Source organism: Metopolophium dirhodum, chromosome 1 (genome assembly GCF_019925205.1).
Source record: "Metopolophium dirhodum isolate CAU chromosome 1, ASM1992520v1, whole genome shotgun sequence".
NCBI lineage: Eukaryota > Metazoa > Arthropoda > Insecta > Hemiptera > Aphididae > Metopolophium > Metopolophium dirhodum.
Genome location: NC_083560.1, coordinates 50432646 through 50456087, shown reverse-complemented (window position 1 = coordinate 50456087; position 23442 = coordinate 50432646). Strand labels below are relative to the sequence as shown.

Below are 23442 nucleotides of genomic sequence, written 5' to 3'. Positions count from 1 at the left end.
ATCTAAAACCTATTAGGTAATAGTTATTTCAATGGAAATATTATTTTAGTTATTTGGATGACGGTCTCTGATATAATAATAATATTATTCATATTATTCATATCTATTCAATCGTATTAGGTACATTCTAAATTTTAATACAAGGTTTCTTTTAAGTTGTTTTAATAGCAGTCGATAAATATTAAAGATCCATAGGCAAAATTTTTTGTTTCAAAAGTATTAAAAGTTCAAATGTTGACAAACTTTGTCAAAATATAGAAAATCTTCAAATTTATTGTAGTTAAAAATTCCATTTGTATAGCTAAGGATTGAAAAATTAAAACAAGGATTCTCATAAAATATGATTCACACTGTATGTAACCAAAAAATCTAAAAAATCTAATATAAACAATGAAGATCACATTATGACAGTTAATAGAAGAAGAAATACTTATATTTATTTATGCAACATTTTTAATCAGCTCTACTTACTATAAGCAGTTATAAAAAAAACTTTTTGTATAGTTCTTAGAATAAAGTCATCAAGAATATTTTGTTAGAATACTATATGAAAATAAAAGTAATTCAACATTTTATTGGAATGTTTATGTTTTACAAAATTAAATAAACTTATACTTAAACATTGTGTAGTATATTATAAAACAGTTATGTAAAACATTCAAACATACCTACTTTAAAAAATAGATACTTACCTATCTATTATTATGAAGAGTCATAAATTGTAGATATGAGATTATCTTATTTTGTATTTTATAGTGTAACTAGAGTCACTGCATTGTAGGATATTTATAACCAAAGCTGGGTATTAACGAGTTAAAAGTTAAAATTAAGTTAAAACGTTAAGTTAATTTTAATTTAGTTAATTAACTCGTTACTTTTTTTTTCAAATTAACTTTTAACTTAATAAGTTTTTTTCAAGATTAATGTGTTAACTTCAAGTTAATTTATTTCAATAAATCTAAATTAAGTTAATTTTCGTCCGAAGAATAATATAAATTTTTGAATGGGTTTTTGCTTTGATGTATCATTTAATAAATTTCTCCAGTAATTTTCTCGAGCGAAAAGAAAAACTATCCAACAAACCATATTATGTGTCTGAAATTTTTTATTTTTGCAAATTAAAAATTTTAACTTTACACTAAGTTAAGTTGCTTTTTTTCAAAGTTAACTTTTAATGACAAAAAATATGAGTAACTTTTTAACTTAACTTAACTTTTTTATTTTAAAATAACTTAGCTTAACGAGTTAAAAAAATAGTTAAATTACCCAGCCTTGTTTATAACATAAAAGATTTTTTTAAAAATTCTTACATTGAACTCCCAAAATTATTTGTATGATGTTCATACATTGATTTGTCTAAATGCAAAGGGTTCACAAAAGTTCCTTTCTCTTCCGAAAATTGTACATATGGTTTATCCACTGTAATACTGTGAATATATATTAGGGATTTAGTGACGATATTATTAACATCATTATAACTCAGAACTACGGTCAACATTTTCAATGCCATTCTTGCTTCTTATATGGTTGGAGTCGTCAGCAAGGTATACCAAACTGGCTCAACCCATGAAAAAGTAAGCCAAAATCTCCAACAAATTTAAAACAAATTGTTTAAAAATTTAATAGAGATATTCTTATATTGATGTATAGAAAAAGAAATGTTTTACAGCAATGGAACATTTTTACTATTTACAATATTGATTGGTGGGATGGGACTGTGGGAGACATTCATATGTAACTTCTCTTGAATTACTTTTATTTTCATATAGTATTCTAACAAAATATTCTTGATGACTTGATTCTAAGAACTGTACAAAAAGTTTTTTTTATAACTGCTTATAGTAAGTAGAGCTGATTAAAAGTGTTGCATAAATAAATATAAGTATTTCTTCTGCTATTAATTGTCATAATGTGATCTTCATTGTTTATATTAGATTTTTTAGATTTTTTGGTTACCTACAGTGTGAATCATTTATGAGAATCCTTGTTTTAATTTTTCAATCCTTAGCTATACAAATGGAATTTTTAACTACAATAAATTTGAAGATTTTCTATATTTTGACAAAGTTTGTCAACATTTGAACTTTTAATACTTTTGAAACAAAAAAATTTGCCTATGGATCTTTAATATTTATCGACAGCTATTAAAACAACTTAAAAGGAACCTTGTATTAAAATTTAGAATGTACCTAATACGATTGAATAGATATGAATAATATGAATAATATTATTATTATATTATTATAATAATGATATGAATCAGAGACCGTCATCCAAATAACTGAAATAATATTTCCATCGAAATAACTATTACCTAATAGGTTTTAGATTTAGTGCCCTTCAATAATTATAAACAAAGAAAACGATATAATATTTGAAATGAATATTATGAATGAGATGTGTAATTAGGAAACCAATTTTAATTATAATCTATTCTTTATAATATATTTTATTACTGTTATAAATTTGTCCTTGGTAGTTGGAAAATTGTAAAACATGGTGAAAATGTATTTAAAAAGTAAAAAAATATTAAATACTAAATACTAACTCCATATTAGATTTTAAATACATAGGTCTGATACCTCTTTGAATCAACTGAAAGGTTTGACATAAAAAAGAATATTATTCACCACGAAACCATAAAAAAACAACTAATGATGATTGTGCGATAAATTCTAAGTGAGCAAATACATTATAGTTAGTGTGGGACTAAAAATTTGATTTTAACATACATTTTGAAAGAATTTTACTATTTAAAAATAGGTGTTTGGATAATTTAAGAATTATTAAATTTTGTATTATATCTAATTTATACATCAGTTACCAGTTACCACTTACCAACCAATTAATAAAAAATCATTTTTTTGTTATTGCTTTTAGGAATAGTGACATATTACACAGTTCAAGAATATTGACGATTCCATACAGTGGGTGTGATGTTAAAAAAACAAATGTTAAAATTGAACAGAGGGTTATCGAAGATCAAGAATTTAATGAAATTATAAAAGAGGAACAATTTGAAAAAACATACCATATAAATGATGGTCAATCATTTCAAAAAGGGTATGTATTAAATATACATCTTAATGTTATGTGAAATTTGATGATAACATTTTTATTTTTATGATATATAACACAGTTCTAGAGTGGTGCCATACCCACCTAATGTGATATGTGGTGATAAAGAACTAAATCAATCACACTTACAGTTTTCATAATAAAATTATGAAAACGTGTATGCGTGCTGTCTGAATTTTTTAAAATTTTTTGGTAATTTTTCAGTGGTGTTAACATTATTATTTTAGAAAAAAGAAAGTGTCCCAAATATAGGATATTGTGATTCAATATTGAATTAAAAAATATACAATTATATTTCTAAAACGATGAAAAAATCATATAAAATAAACATAAATACAAAATAATTAACATCTTTTTGTATGAAAATCTTAAACAATTTATGAAACAATTTTCATAGTTTTTAAAAACAAAATAAAAATTCTTCCAAACAAAATAAAAAAAGGTGGGTAAGTGGATGTCGCTCTGCTGTACAGTAAGTTACAAGTGGGTCACTGTAATGGATGGTGTTAAATTTGAATTCAATGATATAATATTATCATTGTAAAAGAAAAACGATTCTGAGCGAAATCAGTCAGTCAGCCTATGATATTACCAAGTATATAATATGATGTTATTATTGTGAATAAAGTAATTTATAAATAACCTATTTACATGGAGCCTTGTTTTCAATTTTAAATCCTTAGCTATAAAAGTTAAACATTTTATAAATTTTGAACTTCAAAATAATTATTAAATTATAAATTTGAACTTTAAAAAATTTGTGCCTATGTATTTTTAATATTTTTCAATTGCTATTAGAACGATATATAAGGAGCCTTATATTAAAATTTTACGCTCTTTTACCCAACAAATAAAATTTTATTGATATTTATAGAAAAAAAAACTAAAAAAAATGAAAACTGACAATGTCCGTAAACAGCTCAAAAAGAGTCAAATTATTTTCAAAATTTTATCGTGTATAGAGAATTCTAATACAAACATTCAGTGAAATTGTCAAGTATCTACAGTCATACGTTTTTTAATTACAACAAAATAAGAAAATCGTTACATGAGATATCAAATGTTGTAAAAATATTTCAAAGGCTCATAAAAATTTAATTTGACTTTTTTGTAGACATTTTTTTTTTTATAAAGGCAGACAAACTTATGGATAATCTTGTATTACATTTTCAAATCTTAGTTTTAAAAAGAAAAATTATTATGATTTCTCAACTCAAAATAATTTGCTAATTTTCGTGATTTTTCCGTATTTTGTCAATATTTGAACTTTAAATGCTTATAAATTAAAACTGTGACTAAGCATTTTTAATTTTATTCTTCTGCCTTTGAAACAATAACCTAGGAGCCTTCTTTTAAATTTTCAAGCTTTTTTACCCAACAGATAAAATTTTATTGATATTTATAGAAAAAGAAAATAAAAAAAATGGAAACTGAAAATGTCCGTAAACAGCTCAAAATATTTGGAAAATGTTATGGTGTATAGAAAATACTAATGTAAACATTCAGTCAAAATGTCATGTACCTACGGTCATTTGTTTTAGAGTTGCACCAAAAACCAAAATCGATTTTCTCGAAAACAGATTTTACGTAAAAATGCCCATTTTTCCTTAATTTTTCTTTTGTTTTTCACGTCGTGTTTGGAAACTACTGGTTACTTTTGACCCCCCAAAGTACCAACTAGATTCACTTTTCTATCAGAAAAGTTACTGTTGAAGAAAATCCAAGCATTTTTAATGTCCTAAAAGGTGATGACAGACACTTCGTCATCGCTTCGCTTGTCTCATTTAGAGGTGGCATATACCAATCAATATTAGGTGTAATACATATAAATATCGCGAAAAAGTTGCCATATCAAAGAACAATTGTCTAATAATTCGTCTATAAAGTAATTTATTAACTAACTATTATATGAGTAATTAATTAATAGTCATAGTAACTATACACACAAAGCAATCAAATTAATATTGATCGTTATCATACAAAAAAAATTAGTACGTTTTTTAGCTGGCTAAACATGTGTCCTACATACAGGACACTATGACCGAAAGGTACATAGGTCTGATAGCTCTTAGAATCAACTGAAAGGTTTGACATAAAAAAGAATATTATTCACCACGAAACCATAAAAAAACAACTAATGATGATTGTGCGATAAATTCTAAGTGAGCAAATACATTATAGTTAGTGTGGGACTAAAAATTTGATTTTAACATACATTTTGAAAGAATTTTACTATTTAAAAATAGGTGTTTGGATAATTTAAGAATTATTAAATTTTGTATTATATCTAATTTATACATCAGTTACCAGTTACCACTTACCAACCAATTAATAAAAAACCATTTTTTTGTTATTGCTTTTAGGAATAGTGACATATTACACAGTTCAAGAATATTGACGATTCCATACAGTGGGTGTGATGTTAAAAAAACAAATGTTAAAATTGAACAGAGGGTTATCGAAGATCAAGAATTTAATGAAATTATAAAAGAGGAACAATTTGAAAAAACATACCATATAAATGATGGTCAATCATTTCAAAAAGGGTATGAATTAAATAATATACATGTGTGTAAAATGTGATAATGCAGTGTGTAACAGAGAGATCTGATGCTAGTTGAACATATTATTTGGGCTTGAAACCGATATTTCAAAGTTATCAAAACCGAAATCGGAAAATTCAATGATATTCAAAACCTAGAACAAAATCAGAAAAAATCAATCCAAAACCAAAACCAAAATCAATATCGGAAAAATGTATGCCTATATCTGAAACGGAAATCGAAATCGGAAAATATATTTTAAGTTTCAAGCCCTGGTCATTATAATAATATAATAATAATGAAGGACTTGAAACCGATTTTGAATACCGGTTTAAACCGATAAAAACCCAAATCGATACTGAAACCGAAAAAAATCAATACCGATAACCAAAACAGAAATCGAAATTGGAAAAATAAATATAGTGCAATTGTTTGTTAATTATATAAAAAAAAAAAATTAAAATATTGTTTATAAAAAATGTTATAGCATTAGTCAGTTTTTTTCTGTTACATACTGTATACTTTAAAAGTTTCAAGAAGATACCCACAAATAATATTTTTTTGGCTTTAATAATATATATTTATGAGAAATTTATACAAATTGAAAATTGTATACATTTATTACTACAAAATAATTCGCAAATATTTCTGATTTTGTCAAAATAATATTTTTTTTGACTATAAATATTTGGAAAAGAGTCAAATAATTTTGATGTTAACTTTATTTCTTATAGAGAATTCTAACATCAACATTTGGTGAAACTTAAGTATGGCTACGGTTAATCTTTTTTAATTAAGCCAAATTAAAAATATAGTTCCATGAGGCATAACTCTCAAGTTAATTGATTTTTTTATTAATGGTAGACAAACTGATAAGAAATCTGCAGTATTACATTATTAGGTATAAAAATGAAATAATTTGAAATTTTTTGACGTTTATAAAAATATTAGTTTTATTGTTCGCTGAATCCTTTTTTAATGTTCACTAATAACCACTCATAAGTGACTTTATATTAAACTTTCAAGTTTTTTTAAAAATCTAACAAACTTTTTTATCGACAAATAAGAAAAATACTTATAACTCTATGGCTGAGTAGTGCCCTGGTTGGAAAGAGCGTTGACACGATTTCCTTCAGCGTCAAGGGCTCCATGTTCGCCGTTGTTGATGGGCCTTGTAGTTTCCTCAGTACCAGCTTATACGGTTTACCCCATACATCGTGTTCCACTGTTTCAAACAGCTCTTTCCACCCAAATTCTTTGCTCTTTGCTAACTGGGCCTTAAGGGCCTCTTTGGAGGATCTGTGGTTCTCCAACAGGTGTTCTATCGTTTCTGCTTCGCTACCGCCTCTGTTCCGCCTGGCCACGCCCTTTTTAATGCTCTCCTCGCTGCGGTGCATCTGGAGCGGAGTTGAGCTATCTCTGGGCTCCATCAGTGTTGAGGTTTTTTGCCGTTTGGCCTTTCATTTTTCCTACGGAGTGCAAAATTGCATGTGACGGTCATCTTTTTCTCAAAGGCATCTGCAACATTGTTCGCCCCCACGTCTACTTGCAGCGGGGAAATCCAATCCGTTAGCATGATGCCTGCTTTGAATACTTCCGCGTTGATATAATTTGATGTAATCCAGCCCCTCTCGTTTCTCTGAGTATCATCTCTTCTACCAGGACTCGTGTCCGTTTTTAGTGTGAACATTATGTAGTGGTGATCTGAGTAGTTTTCTTCCTCCAGTACTGCCTTATGCTGCGGTATAGTGTTTCCGATGCAAACGTGATGTCGAAAATTGAGCCCATTCCGGTTCCATGGAATGTAGGCTCTCGCCTTGTGTTTATTATAACCATCCCTAGTCCCTCGGAGAGTTCTAGGAGTTCTTCCCCTCTGGCATTACTCTCCTAGTCGCCCCATGTGGCTAATCTCGCGTTGAAATCCTCAACGATGATAATTTTCTTATGACATCCTAGCAGTTGTGCGCTCCATTCTAGTCGTATAAGGAATTCCCGATATCCTGCTATTAGGGAATTTGGTGACACATAGCAGCTGTATACGAACATGCCATTCACCCTTGCCAGTACAAACTCGTCATCTGTCTCGATTTTTGCGATTGTGGCGTTGTTCCCAAACACCTTGATTGCCGCTCTGTTAGTACCACTGCTTGTTAGCCATCCTCCGATGCTGTCTGAGATCCCATGCGCTTGCGATGATAGAGTCGATGTTTCTTTCAGCCACTGTTTGCTCTACCAGGTTTTGAGCCGTTCGACAGTGGTTGAGGTAATCTGTATAAGATTAATCATTGCCTCCGGGTCTGTTGGACCTTTTGGCCCCATTTTTTGTGTTGACATGCCTCCAATTTGCTTTTCGCAGTTCTTGGCCACATATCCATCTTTCTTGCACTTGAGGCAGCAGTTGGAACGGTCTTCCCCCTGACAACCTGCTGCTACGTGACCGGTTTCTAGGTACCGGAACTATACCATTTTCTTCTTTCCGAGCAGCTTTTTCCTGCAGTTGCTCCATCCAACCCTTATCTTAGGGTTACTTGCAAGCCGCAATGCCGACGCTAGCGATATCTCGATCTTTGCCGTTCTCCAGCCATTAGTTGCTGTTCTAATGCTGAAGAGTTTGATGTTTGCTAGGCTCTGGGTCCCGTTTTACAATCTCTGCTCTCAACTCTTCTGCGGTTGTTGATTCGTCCTGTCCCGAGATGAGAGCTGATGCCATCTTCGTAGGCTTTCTTACTACCATTTCATTTCCGAGCTTTTCTTCTAATTTCATAGCAAAGAGTTCAGCTTCCTTTTTGCTGCCGACCTCTAGGAGAATGTCGCATTCAGCTGTTCTTCTAGTACCAAACACTTCTATGCCAAGCTCCTCTAGTTTTGGTACAGCTTATTTCGCCTTCCTGATGACGTCAGCGTAGTTTGACCCGGTCTTTGGTGCATTTAGAATAATTTCTTCGTTATTTGGCAATTTTCTCTTTAGGTTGATAGCCATTTTTTTCACTTGGCGCTCGGTACCTCCGCCCCTTTGTTTCTGTCTTTTGTTAGTCACGGTCGTCCAGGGCGTGTTTTTGCTCAACTTGGCCCTCGTCTCGTTGCTGTCCTTGGGTGGAGTTATATTGTACATCCGTTGCATCGCTTGTAGCTGGCTGTGAAGGACCCTGGTGCAGCGACTTGTCCTTCTTCGGAGCAGCGTCAACAGCCATTTGCTGCTTCTGCTGTTTCCTCTGCGATCCATTATGCTGCTGCTGTGGCTACTGAGGGTCCTGTTGCCGTCCTTGCAGGAGGACTTTTATCTACTCTTTTAACTGCAGGGTCTGGCTATACCCTAAGTCTATCTTCTTTCCCTGCTCCACAAGATGAAGGTTGACTGCCTCCAGCTCTTGCGGCAAGGTTTGTCTAGAAGACGCTTCCTGCGCCACGTTGCTTTGCTCCAGAGACCGCACCCGTTCCGCCCTTATTTCACTTAGCAGCTTAATGGACTGCGCGTGTTTCTGAAGCTGTTGCTGCTGCAGTAACCTTATGCGTTAGTCAGTGGTTTCCGGAATTCTGACCATGCCTAACTTCTTGGCAATTTCGGTGAATTCCCTAATATGTACTTTGCATTTGCTTCGGTGTGAGTTATCTGGGACGGAACAGATGATCCAACACTGCTACTCCCTGGAGTTATTTGCGCTTGGTTTACTGCATCAATGGTTAGCCCTCCACAAGTGATTGCCGTTTGGGTGGTCAGCATTCCACTCATCGGGTTGATCTTAGGGATAAGTTACTCACCGCTACTTAATTTAAAAGAATAAAAAAAAAAGGTGGATAAGTGGATGTCACTCTGCTGTACAGTAGGCTACAAGTGGGTCACTGTAATGGATGGTGTTAAATTTGAATTCAATGATAAAAACATTGTATAAGAAAAACGATTCTGAGCGAAAACGGTCAGTCAGCATATGATTTTACCAAGTATATTTGATGATATTATTGTGAATAAAGTAATTTATATATAACCTATTTACGTGGAGCCTTGTTTTAAATTTTCAATCCTTAGCCATAAAAGTTATAAATTTATAAATTTTTAACCACAAAATAATTAATAAATTATAAATTTGATAAATGTTGTCAAAATTTGAACTTTAAATGCATATAAAAAAAAATTGTGCCTATGTATTTTTAATATTTTTCAATTGCTATTAGAACAATATATCAGGAGCCTTATATTAAATTTTCACACTTTTTTACCCAACAAATAAAAATTTATTGATATTTATAGAAAAAAAAACTAAAAAAATTGAAAACTGACAATGTCCGTAAAGAGCTCAAAAAGAGTCAAAATACTTTCAACATTTTATGATGTATAGAAAATACTAATATAAACATTCAGTGAAATTTTCAAGTATCTACAGTCATTCGTTTTTTATTTACAATAAAATAAGAAAATTGTTACATGAGAAATCGAGTAAATATCAAATGTTGTAAAAATATAAATTTCAGACGCTCATAAAAATTTAATTTAAGTTTCTTCTAGACTTTTTTTTTTTTGATATAGGTAGACAAACTTATGAGTAATCTTATATTACATTTTCAAATCTTAGATTTAAAAAGAAAAATTTTTATGAATTCTCAACTCAAAATAATTTGCTAATTTTCGTGATTTTTCCGTATTTTGTCAAAATTTGAACTTTAAATGCTTATAAATAAAAACTGTGACTAAGGATTTTTAATTTTTTTCATCTGACTTTGAAACAATAACCTAGGAGCCTTCTATTAAATTTTCAAGCATTTTTACTCAACAGATAAAATTTTATTGATATTTATAGAAAAAAAAAACTAAAAAAATTGAAAACTGACAATGGCCGTCAACAGCTCAAAATGAGTCAAAATATTTTGTAAATTTTATGGTGTATAGAAAATGCTTATATAAACATTCAGTCAAAATGTCATGTCCCTACGGTCATTTGTTTTAGAGTTACACCAAAAACCAAAATCGATTTTCTCGAAAACAGATTTTGCGTAAAAATTCCTGTTTTTCCTTAATTTTTCTTTTGTTTTTCACGTCGCTTCTGAAAACTACTGGGAAATTTTTATTTTTGACCCCCCAAAGTACCAACTAGATTCACTTTCCTATCAGAAAAGTTACTATTGAAGAAAATCCATGCACTTTTACTGTCCTAAAAGGTGGTGACAGACACAAAAATAAAAAAAAAAGTAAAAAATAAAAAACACACATCATTGTAAAATCAATACATTCATCGCTTCGCTCAGAATCTAAAAGGTTACCTGACCTTTGATATAATATATTTTTTTTAATTTACAAATTGGTGTATGAGCGATAACTATAAACTGATTCACAAATGTATTAATAAAATCTACAATAAGATGTAGTTATATTATTTTTCCTTTCTTTGATAAAGGTTTACGTTTTTATAATACCTAATTTTATTTTTTTAGAATTAAAACTGAAGAAAACAAAATTGGAAAAGACTTTATTGACGGTTATGAATTTAAAGGAAAAGTCTCAAAGGAAAGCAACTTATCTGAAATCATGACTCAGATGAAGTCAAACAAGACACGTACAAGACACAGATCAAGGAAAAAACAATTGTTGAATACCTTTGATGAGAAAACTACAGCATCCAATTTAAATCTCCTTACAAGGACACATACCGGTGAAAAGCCGTTTAAATGCGATATATGTGATCGAGCTTTTGGTTGGAAGCATCATTTAAAAAGGCATAGAATAACACATACCAGTGAAAAGCCGTATGAATGTGATATATGTGAACATTCTTTTACCAAGAAATGTTATTTAAAATCGCATAAAATAACACATACCGGTGAAAAGCCGTATAAATGTGATCTATGTGTTAAAGTTTATTTACATAAAAAAAGTTTGATAACCCATAAACTAATTCATTCTGGCATAAAATCATATATATGTGATATATGTAATCAAGCTTTTGCCCGGAAAGAAACTTTAAGAAGGCATTTAAATATACATACCCGTGAAAAACTGTATAAATGTGTAATATGTGAACAAAATTTTGTTCTGAAATCAAATTTAATAGCCCATAAAAAAATACATACCGATAAAAAGCCGTATAAATGTGATATATGTGAATATGCTTCTGCTCATAAATCAAATTTAACAACCCATAAAAAAAGACGACATACCGGTGAAAAGCCATAGAAACGTGATACAAGGTTTTCTATATCAGATTTAACAAAGCATACAAGGACACATATCGGAAAAAAGGCTTATCAATGCGAAATTTGTTACCAATGGTATTCTCTTTGATCACATTTAAAAAGACCACACAAGGACATATGAAAAAGATAACCGTATAAAATATAAATGTATTATGTGTGATATAACGTTTTCTAAGACATCAAATTAAAAAAATCATGCGAGTATACATGCCAGGAAAAACATTTAAAAGTCCAACATTCACAAGACACAAACATCGAATCATCTCACACTCCACTGTGCAAAGTACAACAACAAACGAAGCATCTTAAACCACCCCTCCAACATCGAAGAAGCGCTTGGGGAGACCAACATTGATGCAGTCTTCAAATTTTTTAATGCCATCAAACTATTCAACAGATTATAAACAACCTTCAAATACTCCTGTTTTTTTTTCTTTCTTATTTCTTGTCTTATAATGTATAAATATTTCTAAGGTATCAAATTTCTTTCAACTTATTAATGTAAACCATTGTAGTCTAATAACCTCTACTGTCGGAGTCTTTATTTTTAATAAAAAAATAAATAAATTTGTGCGATTCATATTATTTTATAATTTAAATAAAAATAATATTATCTGTATCATCAATATATAACATTAGTACACTACAAAACATAAAATATATTCATAAAGCAAGGGAAAAAACTAGATAAATATTTTATACTTTACTAGCTTTAAGTCAAACTCGGGGCCCGTTGAACTCGCTGAGAGTGGGTTCCGATTTTGGAGTAAGAGCCGTCTGAATTATAAAAGTAACGACAGTTGTAAAACGAAAGTTTAGGATTTGTGTATATTTTTTAATTCAATATTGAATCACAATATCCTATATTTGGGACACTTTCTTTTTTCTAAAATAATAATGTTAACACCACTGAAAAATTACCAAAAAATTTTAAAAAATTCAGACAGCACGCATACACGTTTTCATAATTTTATTATGAAAACTGTAAGTGTGATTGATTTAGTTCTTTATCACCACATATCACATTAGGTGGGTATGGCACCACTCTAGAACTGTGTTATATATCATAAAAATAAAAATGTTATCATCAAATTTCACATAACATTAAGATGTATATTTAATACATACCCTTTTTGAAATGATTGACCATCATTTATATGGTATGTTTTTTCAAATTGTTCCTCTTTTATAATTTCATTAAATTCTTGATCTTCGATAACCCTCTGTTCAATTTTAACATTTGTTTTTTTAACATCACACCCACTGTATGGAATCGTCAATATTCTTGAACTGTGTAATATGTCACTATTCCTAAAAGCAATAACAAAAAAATGATTTTTTATTAATTGGTTGGTAAGTGGTAACTGGTAACTGATGTATAAATTAGATATAATACAAAATTTAATAATTCTTAAATTATCCAAACACCTATTTTTAAATAGTAAAATTCTTTCAAAATGTATGTGAAAAAAGAAAGTGTCCCAAATATAGGATATTGTGATTCAATATTGAATTAAAAAATATACAATTATATTTCTAAAACGATGAAAAAATCATATAAAATAAACATAAATACAAAATAATTAACATCTTTTTGTATGAAAATCTTAAACAATTTATGAAACAATTTTCATAGTTTTTAAAAACAAAATAAAAATTCTTCCAAACAAAATAAAAAAAGGTGGGTAAGTGGATGTCGCTCTGCTGTACAGTAAGTTACAAGTGGGTCACTGTAATGGATGGTGTTAAATTTGAATTCAATGATATAATATTATCATTGTAAAAGAAAAACGATTCTGAGCGAAATCAGTCAGTCAGCCTATGATATTACCAAGTATATAATATGATGTTATTATTGTGAATAAAGTAATTTATAAATAACCTATTTACATGGAGCCTTGTTTTCAATTTTAAATCCTTAGCTATAAAAGTTAAACATTTTATAAATTTTGAACTTCAAAATAATTATTAAATTATAAATTTGAACTTTAAAAAATTTGTGCCTATGTATTTTTAATATTTTTCAATTGCTATTAGAACGATATATAAGGAGCCTTATATTAAAATTTTACGCTCTTTTACCCAACAAATAAAATTTTATTGATATTTATAGAAAAAAAAACTAAAAAAAATGAAAACTGACAATGTCCGTAAACAGCTCAAAAAGAGTCAAATTATTTTCAAAATTTTATCGTGTATAGAGAATTCTAATACAAACATTCAGTGAAATTGTCAAGTATCTACAGTCATACGTTTTTTAATTACAACAAAATAAGAAAATCGTTACATGAGATATCAAATGTTGTAAAAATATTTCAAAGGCTCATAAAAATTTAATTTGACTTTTTTGTAGACATTTTTTTTTTTATAAAGGCAGACAAACTTATGGATAATCTTGTATTACATTTTCAAATCTTAGTTTTAAAAAGAAAAATTATTATGATTTCTCAACTCAAAATAATTTGCTAATTTTCGTGATTTTTCCGTATTTTGTCAATATTTGAACTTTAAATGCTTATAAATTAAAACTGTGACTAAGCATTTTTAATTTTATTCTTCTGCCTTTGAAACAATAACCTAGGAGCCTTCTTTTAAATTTTCAAGCTTTTTTACCCAACAGATAAAATTTTATTGATATTTATAGAAAAAGAAAATAAAAAAAATGGAAACTGAAAATGTCCGTAAACAGCTCAAAATATTTGGAAAATGTTATGGTGTATAGAAAATACTAATGTAAACATTCAGTCAAAATGTCATGTACCTACGGTCATTTGTTTTAGAGTTGCACCAAAAACCAAAATCGATTTTCTCGAAAACAGATTTTACGTAAAAATGCCCATTTTTCCTTAATTTTTCTTTTGTTTTTCACGTCGTGTTTGGAAACTACTGGTTACTTTTGACCCCCCAAAGTACCAACTAGATTCACTTTTCTATCAGAAAAGTTACTGTTGAAGAAAATCCAAGCATTTTTAATGTCCTAAAAGGTGATGACAGACACTTCGTCATCGCTTCGCTTGTCTCATTTAGAGGTGGCATATACCAATCAATATTAGGTGTAATACATATAAATATCGCGAAAAAGTTGCCATATCAAAGAACAATTGTCTAATAATTCGTCTATAAAGTAATTTATTAACTAACTATTATATGAGTAATTAATTAATAGTCATAGTAACTATACACACAAAGCAATCAAATTAATATTGATCGTTATCATACAAAAAAAATTAGTACGTTTTTTAGCTGGCTAAACATGTGTCCTACATACAGGACACTATGACCGAAAGGTACATAGGTCTGATAGCTCTTAGAATCAACTGAAAGGTTTGACATAAAAAAGAATATTATTCACCACGAAACCATAAAAAAACAACTAATGATGATTGTGCGATAAATTCTAAGTGAGCAAATACATTATAGTTAGTGTGGGACTAAAAATTTGATTTTAACATACATTTTGAAAGAATTTTACTATTTAAAAATAGGTGTTTGGATAATTTAAGAATTATTAAATTTTGTATTATATCTAATTTATACATCAGTTACCAGTTACCACTTACCAACCAATTAATAAAAAACCATTTTTTTGTTATTGCTTTTAGGAATAGTGACATATTACACAGTTCAAGAATATTGACGATTCCATACAGTGGGTGTGATGTTAAAAAAACAAATGTTAAAATTGAACAGAGGGTTATCGAAGATCAAGAATTTAATGAAATTATAAAAGAGGAACAATTTGAAAAAACATACCATATAAATGATGGTCAATCATTTCAAAAAGGGTATGAATTAAATAATATACATGTGTGTAAAATGTGATAATGCAGTGTGTAACAGAGAGATCTGATGCTAGTTGAACATATTATTTGGGCTTGAAACCGATATTTCAAAGTTATCAAAACCGAAATCGGAAAATTCAATGATATTCAAAACCTAGAACAAAATCAGAAAAAATCAATCCAAAACCAAAACCAAAATCAATATCGGAAAAATGTATGCCTATATCTGAAACGGAAATCGAAATCGGAAAATATATTTTAAGTTTCAAGCCCTGGTCATTATAATAATATAATAATAATGAAGGACTTGAAACCGATTTTGAATACCGGTTTAAACCGATAAAAACCCAAATCGATACTGAAACCGAAAAAAATCAATACCGATAACCAAAACAGAAATCGAAATTGGAAAAATAAATATAGTGCAATTGTTTGTTAATTATATAAAAAAAAAAAATTAAAATATTGTTTATAAAAAATGTTATAGCATTAGTCAGTTTTTTTCTGTTACATACTGTATACTTTAAAAGTTTCAAGAAGATACCCACAAATAATATTTTTTTGGCTTTAATAATATATATTTATGAGAAATTTATACAAATTGAAAATTGTATACATTTATTACTACAAAATAATTCGCAAATATTTCTGATTTTGTCAAAATAATATTTTTTTTGACTATAAATATTTGGAAAAGAGTCAAATAATTTTGATGTTAACTTTATTTCTTATAGAGAATTCTAACATCAACATTTGGTGAAACTTAAGTATGGCTACGGTTAATCTTTTTTAATTAAGCCAAATTAAAAATATAGTTCCATGAGGCATAACTCTCAAGTTAATTGATTTTTTTATTAATGGTAGACAAACTGATAAGAAATCTGCAGTATTACATTATTAGGTATAAAAATGAAATAATTTGAAATTTTTTGACGTTTATAAAAATATTAGTTTTATTGTTCGCTGAATCCTTTTTTAATGTTCACTAATAACCACTCATAAGTGACTTTATATTAAACTTTCAAGTTTTTTTAAAAATCTAACAAACTTTTTTATCGACAAATAAGAAAAATACTTATAACTCTATGGCTGAGTAGTGCCCTGGTTGGAAAGAGCGTTGACACGATTTCCTTCAGCGTCAAGGGCTCCATGTTCGCCGTTGTTGATGGGCCTTGTAGTTTCCTCAGTACCAGCTTATACGGTTTACCCCATACATCGTGTTCCACTGTTTCAAACAGCTCTTTCCACCCAAATTCTTTGCTCTTTGCTAACTGGGCCTTAAGGGCCTCTTTGGAGGATCTGTGGTTCTCCAACAGGTGTTCTATCGTTTCTGCTTCGCTACCGCCTCTGTTCCGCCTGGCCACGCCCTTTTTAATGCTCTCCTCGCTGCGGTGCATCTGGAGCGGAGTTGAGCTATCTCTGGGCTCCATCAGTGTTGAGGTTTTTTGCCGTTTGGCCTTTCATTTTTCCTACGGAGTGCAAAATTGCATGTGACGGTCATCTTTTTCTCAAAGGCATCTGCAACATTGTTCGCCCCCACGTCTACTTGCAGCGGGGAAATCCAATCCGTTAGCATGATGCCTGCTTTGAATACTTCCGCGTTGATATAATTTGATGTAATCCAGCCCCTCTCGTTTCTCTGAGTATCATCTCTTCTACCAGGACTCGTGTCCGTTTTTAGTGTGAACATTATGTAGTGGTGATCTGAGTAGTTTTCTTCCTCCAGTACTGCCTTATGCTGCGGTATAGTGTTTCCGATGCAAACGTGATGTCGAAAATTGAGCCCATTCCGGTTCCATGGAATGTAGGCTCTCGCCTTGTGTTTATTATAACCATCCCTAGTCCCTCGGAGAGTTCTAGGAGTTCTTCCCCTCTGGCATTACTCTCCTAGTCGCCCCATGTGGCTAATCTCGCGTTGAAATCCTCAACGATGATAATTTTCTTATGACATCCTAGCAGTTGTGCGCTCCATTCTAGTCGTATAAGGAATTCCCGATATCCTGCTATTAGGGAATTTGGTGACACATAGCAGCTGTATACGAACATGCCATTCACCCTTGCCAGTACAAACTCGTCATCTGTCTCGATTTTTGCGATTGTGGCGTTGTTCCCAAACACCTTGATTGCCGCTCTGTTAGTACCACTGCTTGTTAGCCATCCTCCGATGCTGTCTGAGATCCCATGCGCTTGCGATGATAGAGTCGATGTTTCTTTCAGCCACTGTTTGCTCTACCAGGTTTTGAGCCGTTCGACAGTGGTTGAGGTAATCTGTATAAGATTAATCATTGCCTCCGGGTCTGTTGGACCTTTTGGCCCCATTTTTTGTGTTGACATGCCTCCAATTTGCTTTTCGCAGTTCTTGGCCACATATCCATCTTTCTTGCACTTGAGGCAGCAGTTGGAACGGTCTTCCCCCTGACAACCTGCTGCTACGTGACCGGTTTCTAGGTACCGGAACTATACCATTTTCTTCTTTCCGAGCAGCTTTTTCCTGCAGTTGCTCCATCCAACCCTTATCTTAGGGTTACTTGCAAGCCGCAATGCCGACGCTAGCGATATCTCGATCTTTGCCGTTCTCCAGCCATTAGTTGCTGTTCTAATGCTGAAGAGTTTGATGTTTGCTAGGCTCTGGGTCCCGTTTTACAATCTCTGCTCTCAACTCTTCTGCGGTTGTTGATTCGTCCTGTCCCGAGATGAGAGCTGATGCCATCTTCGTAGGCTTTCTTACTACCATTTCATTTCCGAGCTTTTCTTCTAATTTCATAGCAAAGAGTTCAGCTTCCTTTTTGCTGCCGACCTCTAGGAGAATGTCGCATTCAGCTGTTCTTCTAGTACCAAACACTTCTATGCCAAGCTCCTCTAGTTTTGGTACAGCTTATTTCGCCTTCCTGATGACGTCAGCGTAGTTTGACCCGGTCTTTGGTGCATTTAGAATAATTTCTTCGTTATTTGGCAATTTTCTCTTTAGGTTGATAGCCATTTTTTTCACTTGGCGCTCGGTACCTCCGCCCCTTTGTTTCTGTCTTTTGTTAGTCACGGTCGTCCAGGGCGTGTTTTTGCTCAACTTGGCCCTCGTCTCGTTGCTGTCCTTGGGTGGAGTTATATTGTACATCCGTTGCATCGCTTGTAGCTGGCTGTGAAGGACCCTGGTGCAGCGACTTGTCCTTCTTCGGAGCAGCGTCAACAGCCATTTGCTGCTTCTGCTGTTTCCTCTGCGATCCATTATGCTGCTGCTGTGGCTACTGAGGGTCCTGTTGCCGTCCTTGCAGGAGGACTTTTATCTACTCTTTTAACTGCAGGGTCTGGCTATACCCTAAGTCTATCTTCTTTCCCTGCTCCACAAGATGAAGGTTGACTGCCTCCAGCTCTTGCGGCAAGGTTTGTCTAGAAGACGCTTCCTGCGCCACGTTGCTTTGCTCCAGAGACCGCACCCGTTCCGCCCTTATTTCACTTAGCAGCTTAATGGACTGCGCGTGTTTCTGAAGCTGTTGCTGCTGCAGTAACCTTATGCGTTAGTCAGTGGTTTCCGGAATTCTGACCATGCCTAACTTCTTGGCAATTTCGGTGAATTCCCTAATATGTACTTTGCATTTGCTTCGGTGTGAGTTATCTGGGACGGAACAGATGATCCAACACTGCTACTCCCTGGAGTTATTTGCGCTTGGTTTACTGCATCAATGGTTAGCCCTCCACAAGTGATTGCCGTTTGGGTGGTCAGCATTCCACTCATCGGGTTGATCTTAGGGATAAGTTACTCACCGCTACTTAATTTAAAAGAATAAAAAAAAAAGGTGGATAAGTGGATGTCACTCTGCTGTACAGTAGGCTACAAGTGGGTCACTGTAATGGATGGTGTTAAATTTGAATTCAATGATAAAAACATTGTATAAGAAAAACGATTCTGAGCGAAAACGGTCAGTCAGCATATGATTTTACCAAGTATATTTGATGATATTATTGTGAATAAAGTAATTTATATATAACCTATTTACGTGGAGCCTTGTTTTAAATTTTCAATCCTTAGCCATAAAAGTTATAAATTTATAAATTTTTAACCACAAAATAATTAATAAATTATAAATTTGATAAATGTTGTCAAAATTTGAACTTTAAATGCATATAAAAAAAAATTGTGCCTATGTATTTTTAATATTTTTCAATTGCTATTAGAACAATATATCAGGAGCCTTATATTAAATTTTCACACTTTTTTACCCAACAAATAAAAATTTATTGATATTTATAGAAAAAAAAACTAAAAAAATTGAAAACTGACAATGTCCGTAAAGAGCTCAAAAAGAGTCAAAATACTTTCAACATTTTATGATGTATAGAAAATACTAATATAAACATTCAGTGAAATTTTCAAGTATCTACAGTCATTCGTTTTTTATTTACAATAAAATAAGAAAATTGTTACATGAGAAATCGAGTAAATATCAAATGTTGTAAAAATATAAATTTCAGACGCTCATAAAAATTTAATTTAAGTTTCTTCTAGACTTTTTTTTTTTTGATATAGGTAGACAAACTTATGAGTAATCTTATATTACATTTTCAAATCTTAGATTTAAAAAGAAAAATTTTTATGAATTCTCAACTCAAAATAATTTGCTAATTTTCGTGATTTTTCCGTATTTTGTCAAAATTTGAACTTTAAATGCTTATAAATAAAAACTGTGACTAAGGATTTTTAATTTTTTTCATCTGACTTTGAAACAATAACCTAGGAGCCTTCTATTAAATTTTCAAGCATTTTTACTCAACAGATAAAATTTTATTGATATTTATAGAAAAAAAAACTAAAAAAATTGAAAACTGACAATGGCCGTCAACAGCTCAAAATGAGTCAAAATATTTTGTAAATTTTATGGTGTATAGAAAATGCTTATATAAACATTCAGTCAAAATGTCATGTCCCTACGGTCATTTGTTTTAGAGTTACACCAAAAACCAAAATCGATTTTCTCGAAAACAGATTTTGCGTAAAAATTCCTGTTTTTCCTTAATTTTTCTTTTGTTTTTCACGTCGCTTCTGAAAACTACTGGGAAATTTTTATTTTTGACCCCCCAAAGTACCAACTAGATTCACTTTCCTATCAGAAAAGTTACTATTGAAGAAAATCCATGCACTTTTACTGTCCTAAAAGGTGGTGACAGACACAAAAATAAAAAAAAAAGTAAAAAATAAAAAACACACATCATTGTAAAATCAATACATTCATCGCTTCGCTCAGAATCTAAAAGGTTACCTGACCTTTGATATAATATATTTTTTTTAATTTACAAATTGGTGTATGAGCGATAACTATAAACTGATTCACAAATGTATTAATAAAATCTACAATAAGATGTAGTTATATTATTTTTCCTTTCTTTGATAAAGGTTTACGTTTTTATAATACCTAATTTTATTTTTTTAGAATTAAAACTGAAGAAAACAAAATTGGAAAAGACTTTATTGACGGTTATGAATTTAAAGGAAAAGTCTCAAAGGAAAGCAACTTATCTGAAATCATGACTCAGATGAAGTCAAACAAGACACGTACAAGACACAGATCAAGGAAAAAACAATTGTTGAATACCTTTGATGAGAAAACTACAGCATCCAATTTAAATCTCCTTACAAGGACACATACCGGTGAAAAGCCGTTTAAATGCGATATATGTGATCGAGCTTTTGGTTGGAAGCATCATTTAAAAAGGCATAGAATAACACATACCAGTGAAAAGCCGTATGAATGTGATATATGTGAACATTCTTTTACCAAGAAATGTTATTTAAAATCGCATAAAATAACACATACCGGTGAAAAGCCGTATAAATGTGATCTATGTGTTAAAGTTTATTTACATAAAAAAAGTTTGATAACCCATAAACTAATTCATTCTGGCATAAAATCATATATATGTGATATATGTAATCAAGCTTTTGCCCGGAAAGAAACTTTAAGAAGGCATTTAAATATACATACCCGTGAAAAACTGTATAAATGTGTAATATGTGAACAAAATTTTGTTCTGAAATCAAATTTAATAGCCCATAAAAAAATACATACCGATAAAAAGCCGTATAAATGTGATATATGTGAATATGCTTCTGCTCATAAATCAAATTTAACAACCCATAAAAAAAGACGACATACCGGTGAAAAGCCATAGAAACGTGATACAAGGTTTTCTATATCAGATTTAACAAAGCATACAAGGACACATATCGGAAAAAAGGCTTATCAATGCGAAATTTGTTACCAATGGTATTCTCTTTGATCACATTTAAAAAGACCACACAAGGACATATGAAAAAGATAACCGTATAAAATATAAATGTATTATGTGTGATATAACGTTTTCTAAGACATCAAATTAAAAAAATCATGCGAGTATACATGCCAGGAAAAACATTTAAAAGTCCAACATTCACAAGACACAAACATCGAATCATCTCACACTCCACTGTGCAAAGTACAACAACAAACGAAGCATCTTAAACCACCCCTCCAACATCGAAGAAGCGCTTGGGGAGACCAACATTGATGCAGTCTTCAAATTTTTTAATGCCATCAAACTATTCAACAGATTATAAACAACCTTCAAATACTCCTGTTTTTTTTTCTTTCTTATTTCTTGTCTTATAATGTATAAATATTTCTAAGGTATCAAATTTCTTTCAACTTATTAATGTAAACCATTGTAGTCTAATAACCTCTACTGTCGGAGTCTTTATTTTTAATAAAAAAATAAATAAATTTGTGCGATTCATATTATTTTATAATTTAAATAAAAATAATATTATCTGTATCATCAATATATAACATTAGTACACTACAAAACATAAAATATATTCATAAAGCAAGGGAAAAAACTAGATAAATATTTTATACTTTACTAGCTTTAAGTCAAACTCGGGGCCCGTTGAACTCGCTGAGAGTGGGTTCCGATTTTGGAGTAAGAGCCGTCTGAATTATAAAAGTAACGACAGTTGTAAAACGAAAGTTTAGGATTTGTGATAAGCATTAGTGATATGAATTGCAGATAATGCTTGGCGCTTTAGCGGGATTTTTTAAAAGTTTGAGCGTTTTTTAGTTATAGTTTAATTTTTTTATAACGATTTCAAAAATTTTAAGCACGCAGGTGTACCAATAGCAAAATCAACTTTTTTTTCAACTGGTAACTACTATATTTTCTGGTAAATCTTTTTTTTCTGAAAATTTTGATTGTCAGTTACGGAGAAAAAAATTAGTTAGTTCAACTGCAATTATATGTACTTCAGCTGTAAAATATAGTTCCATATAATATGGCATAGCTATATTGGTAGTTGAAAATACTATTTGATTTTGGTTAAAATATTAATAGTCAATTCAACTAAATTTAATTGTAACTAAAATTGTAACTATATTTTATAGTTGTACCAACCAAACACGTTGATTGAATTTATAGTATATGTAACTGAAAAATATAATTATTATTAATAAATATTTCAGTTGAAATAACTATTTTACAAAATGTATATTGCAGTATTTCCAACTAAACATTTTTAGTTAAAACAACTAATTACATATATATATATATAAAATATATTTAGACCAAGTGTTGTACCCAGGGTGGAGGGACTAAGAGATTCAATCCTCCCTATTTACCATGAAAAATAGTAATACAAAAAAATATAATATAAACTATTCAATATTAAAAACTAAGATTAGACGACAAACATAATAATATTATATATTTGGTTCCCCCTAATGGAAAATCCTGAGTACACTACTGATAGGAATGGTAAATTTAGGTAAGCATACATATGAATAACACAACTGATGAAGTCAAAAAATGTATTTTATTGAATAAATAATAATACA

The 23442-nt window shown here is 30.8% G+C and overlaps 1 protein-coding gene across 1 annotated transcript; it reads left to right on the top strand.

Annotated features, from left to right (window-relative positions):
- The first annotated feature begins 1503 nt into the window (after window positions 1–1503).
- On the top strand, window positions 1504–22298 carry LOC132939800 (zinc finger protein 845-like). Its single transcript, XM_061007182.1, has 5 exons — window positions 1504–1574; window positions 2881–3063; window positions 5442–5624; window positions 15407–15589; window positions 21010–22298. Exons 1-5 carry the CDS (start codon window positions 1504–1506, stop codon window positions 21746–21748), a joined length of 1359 nt encoding a protein of 452 aa, XP_060863165.1. The 3' UTR covers window positions 21749–22298.
- Window positions 22299–23442: the final 1144 nt, after the last annotated feature.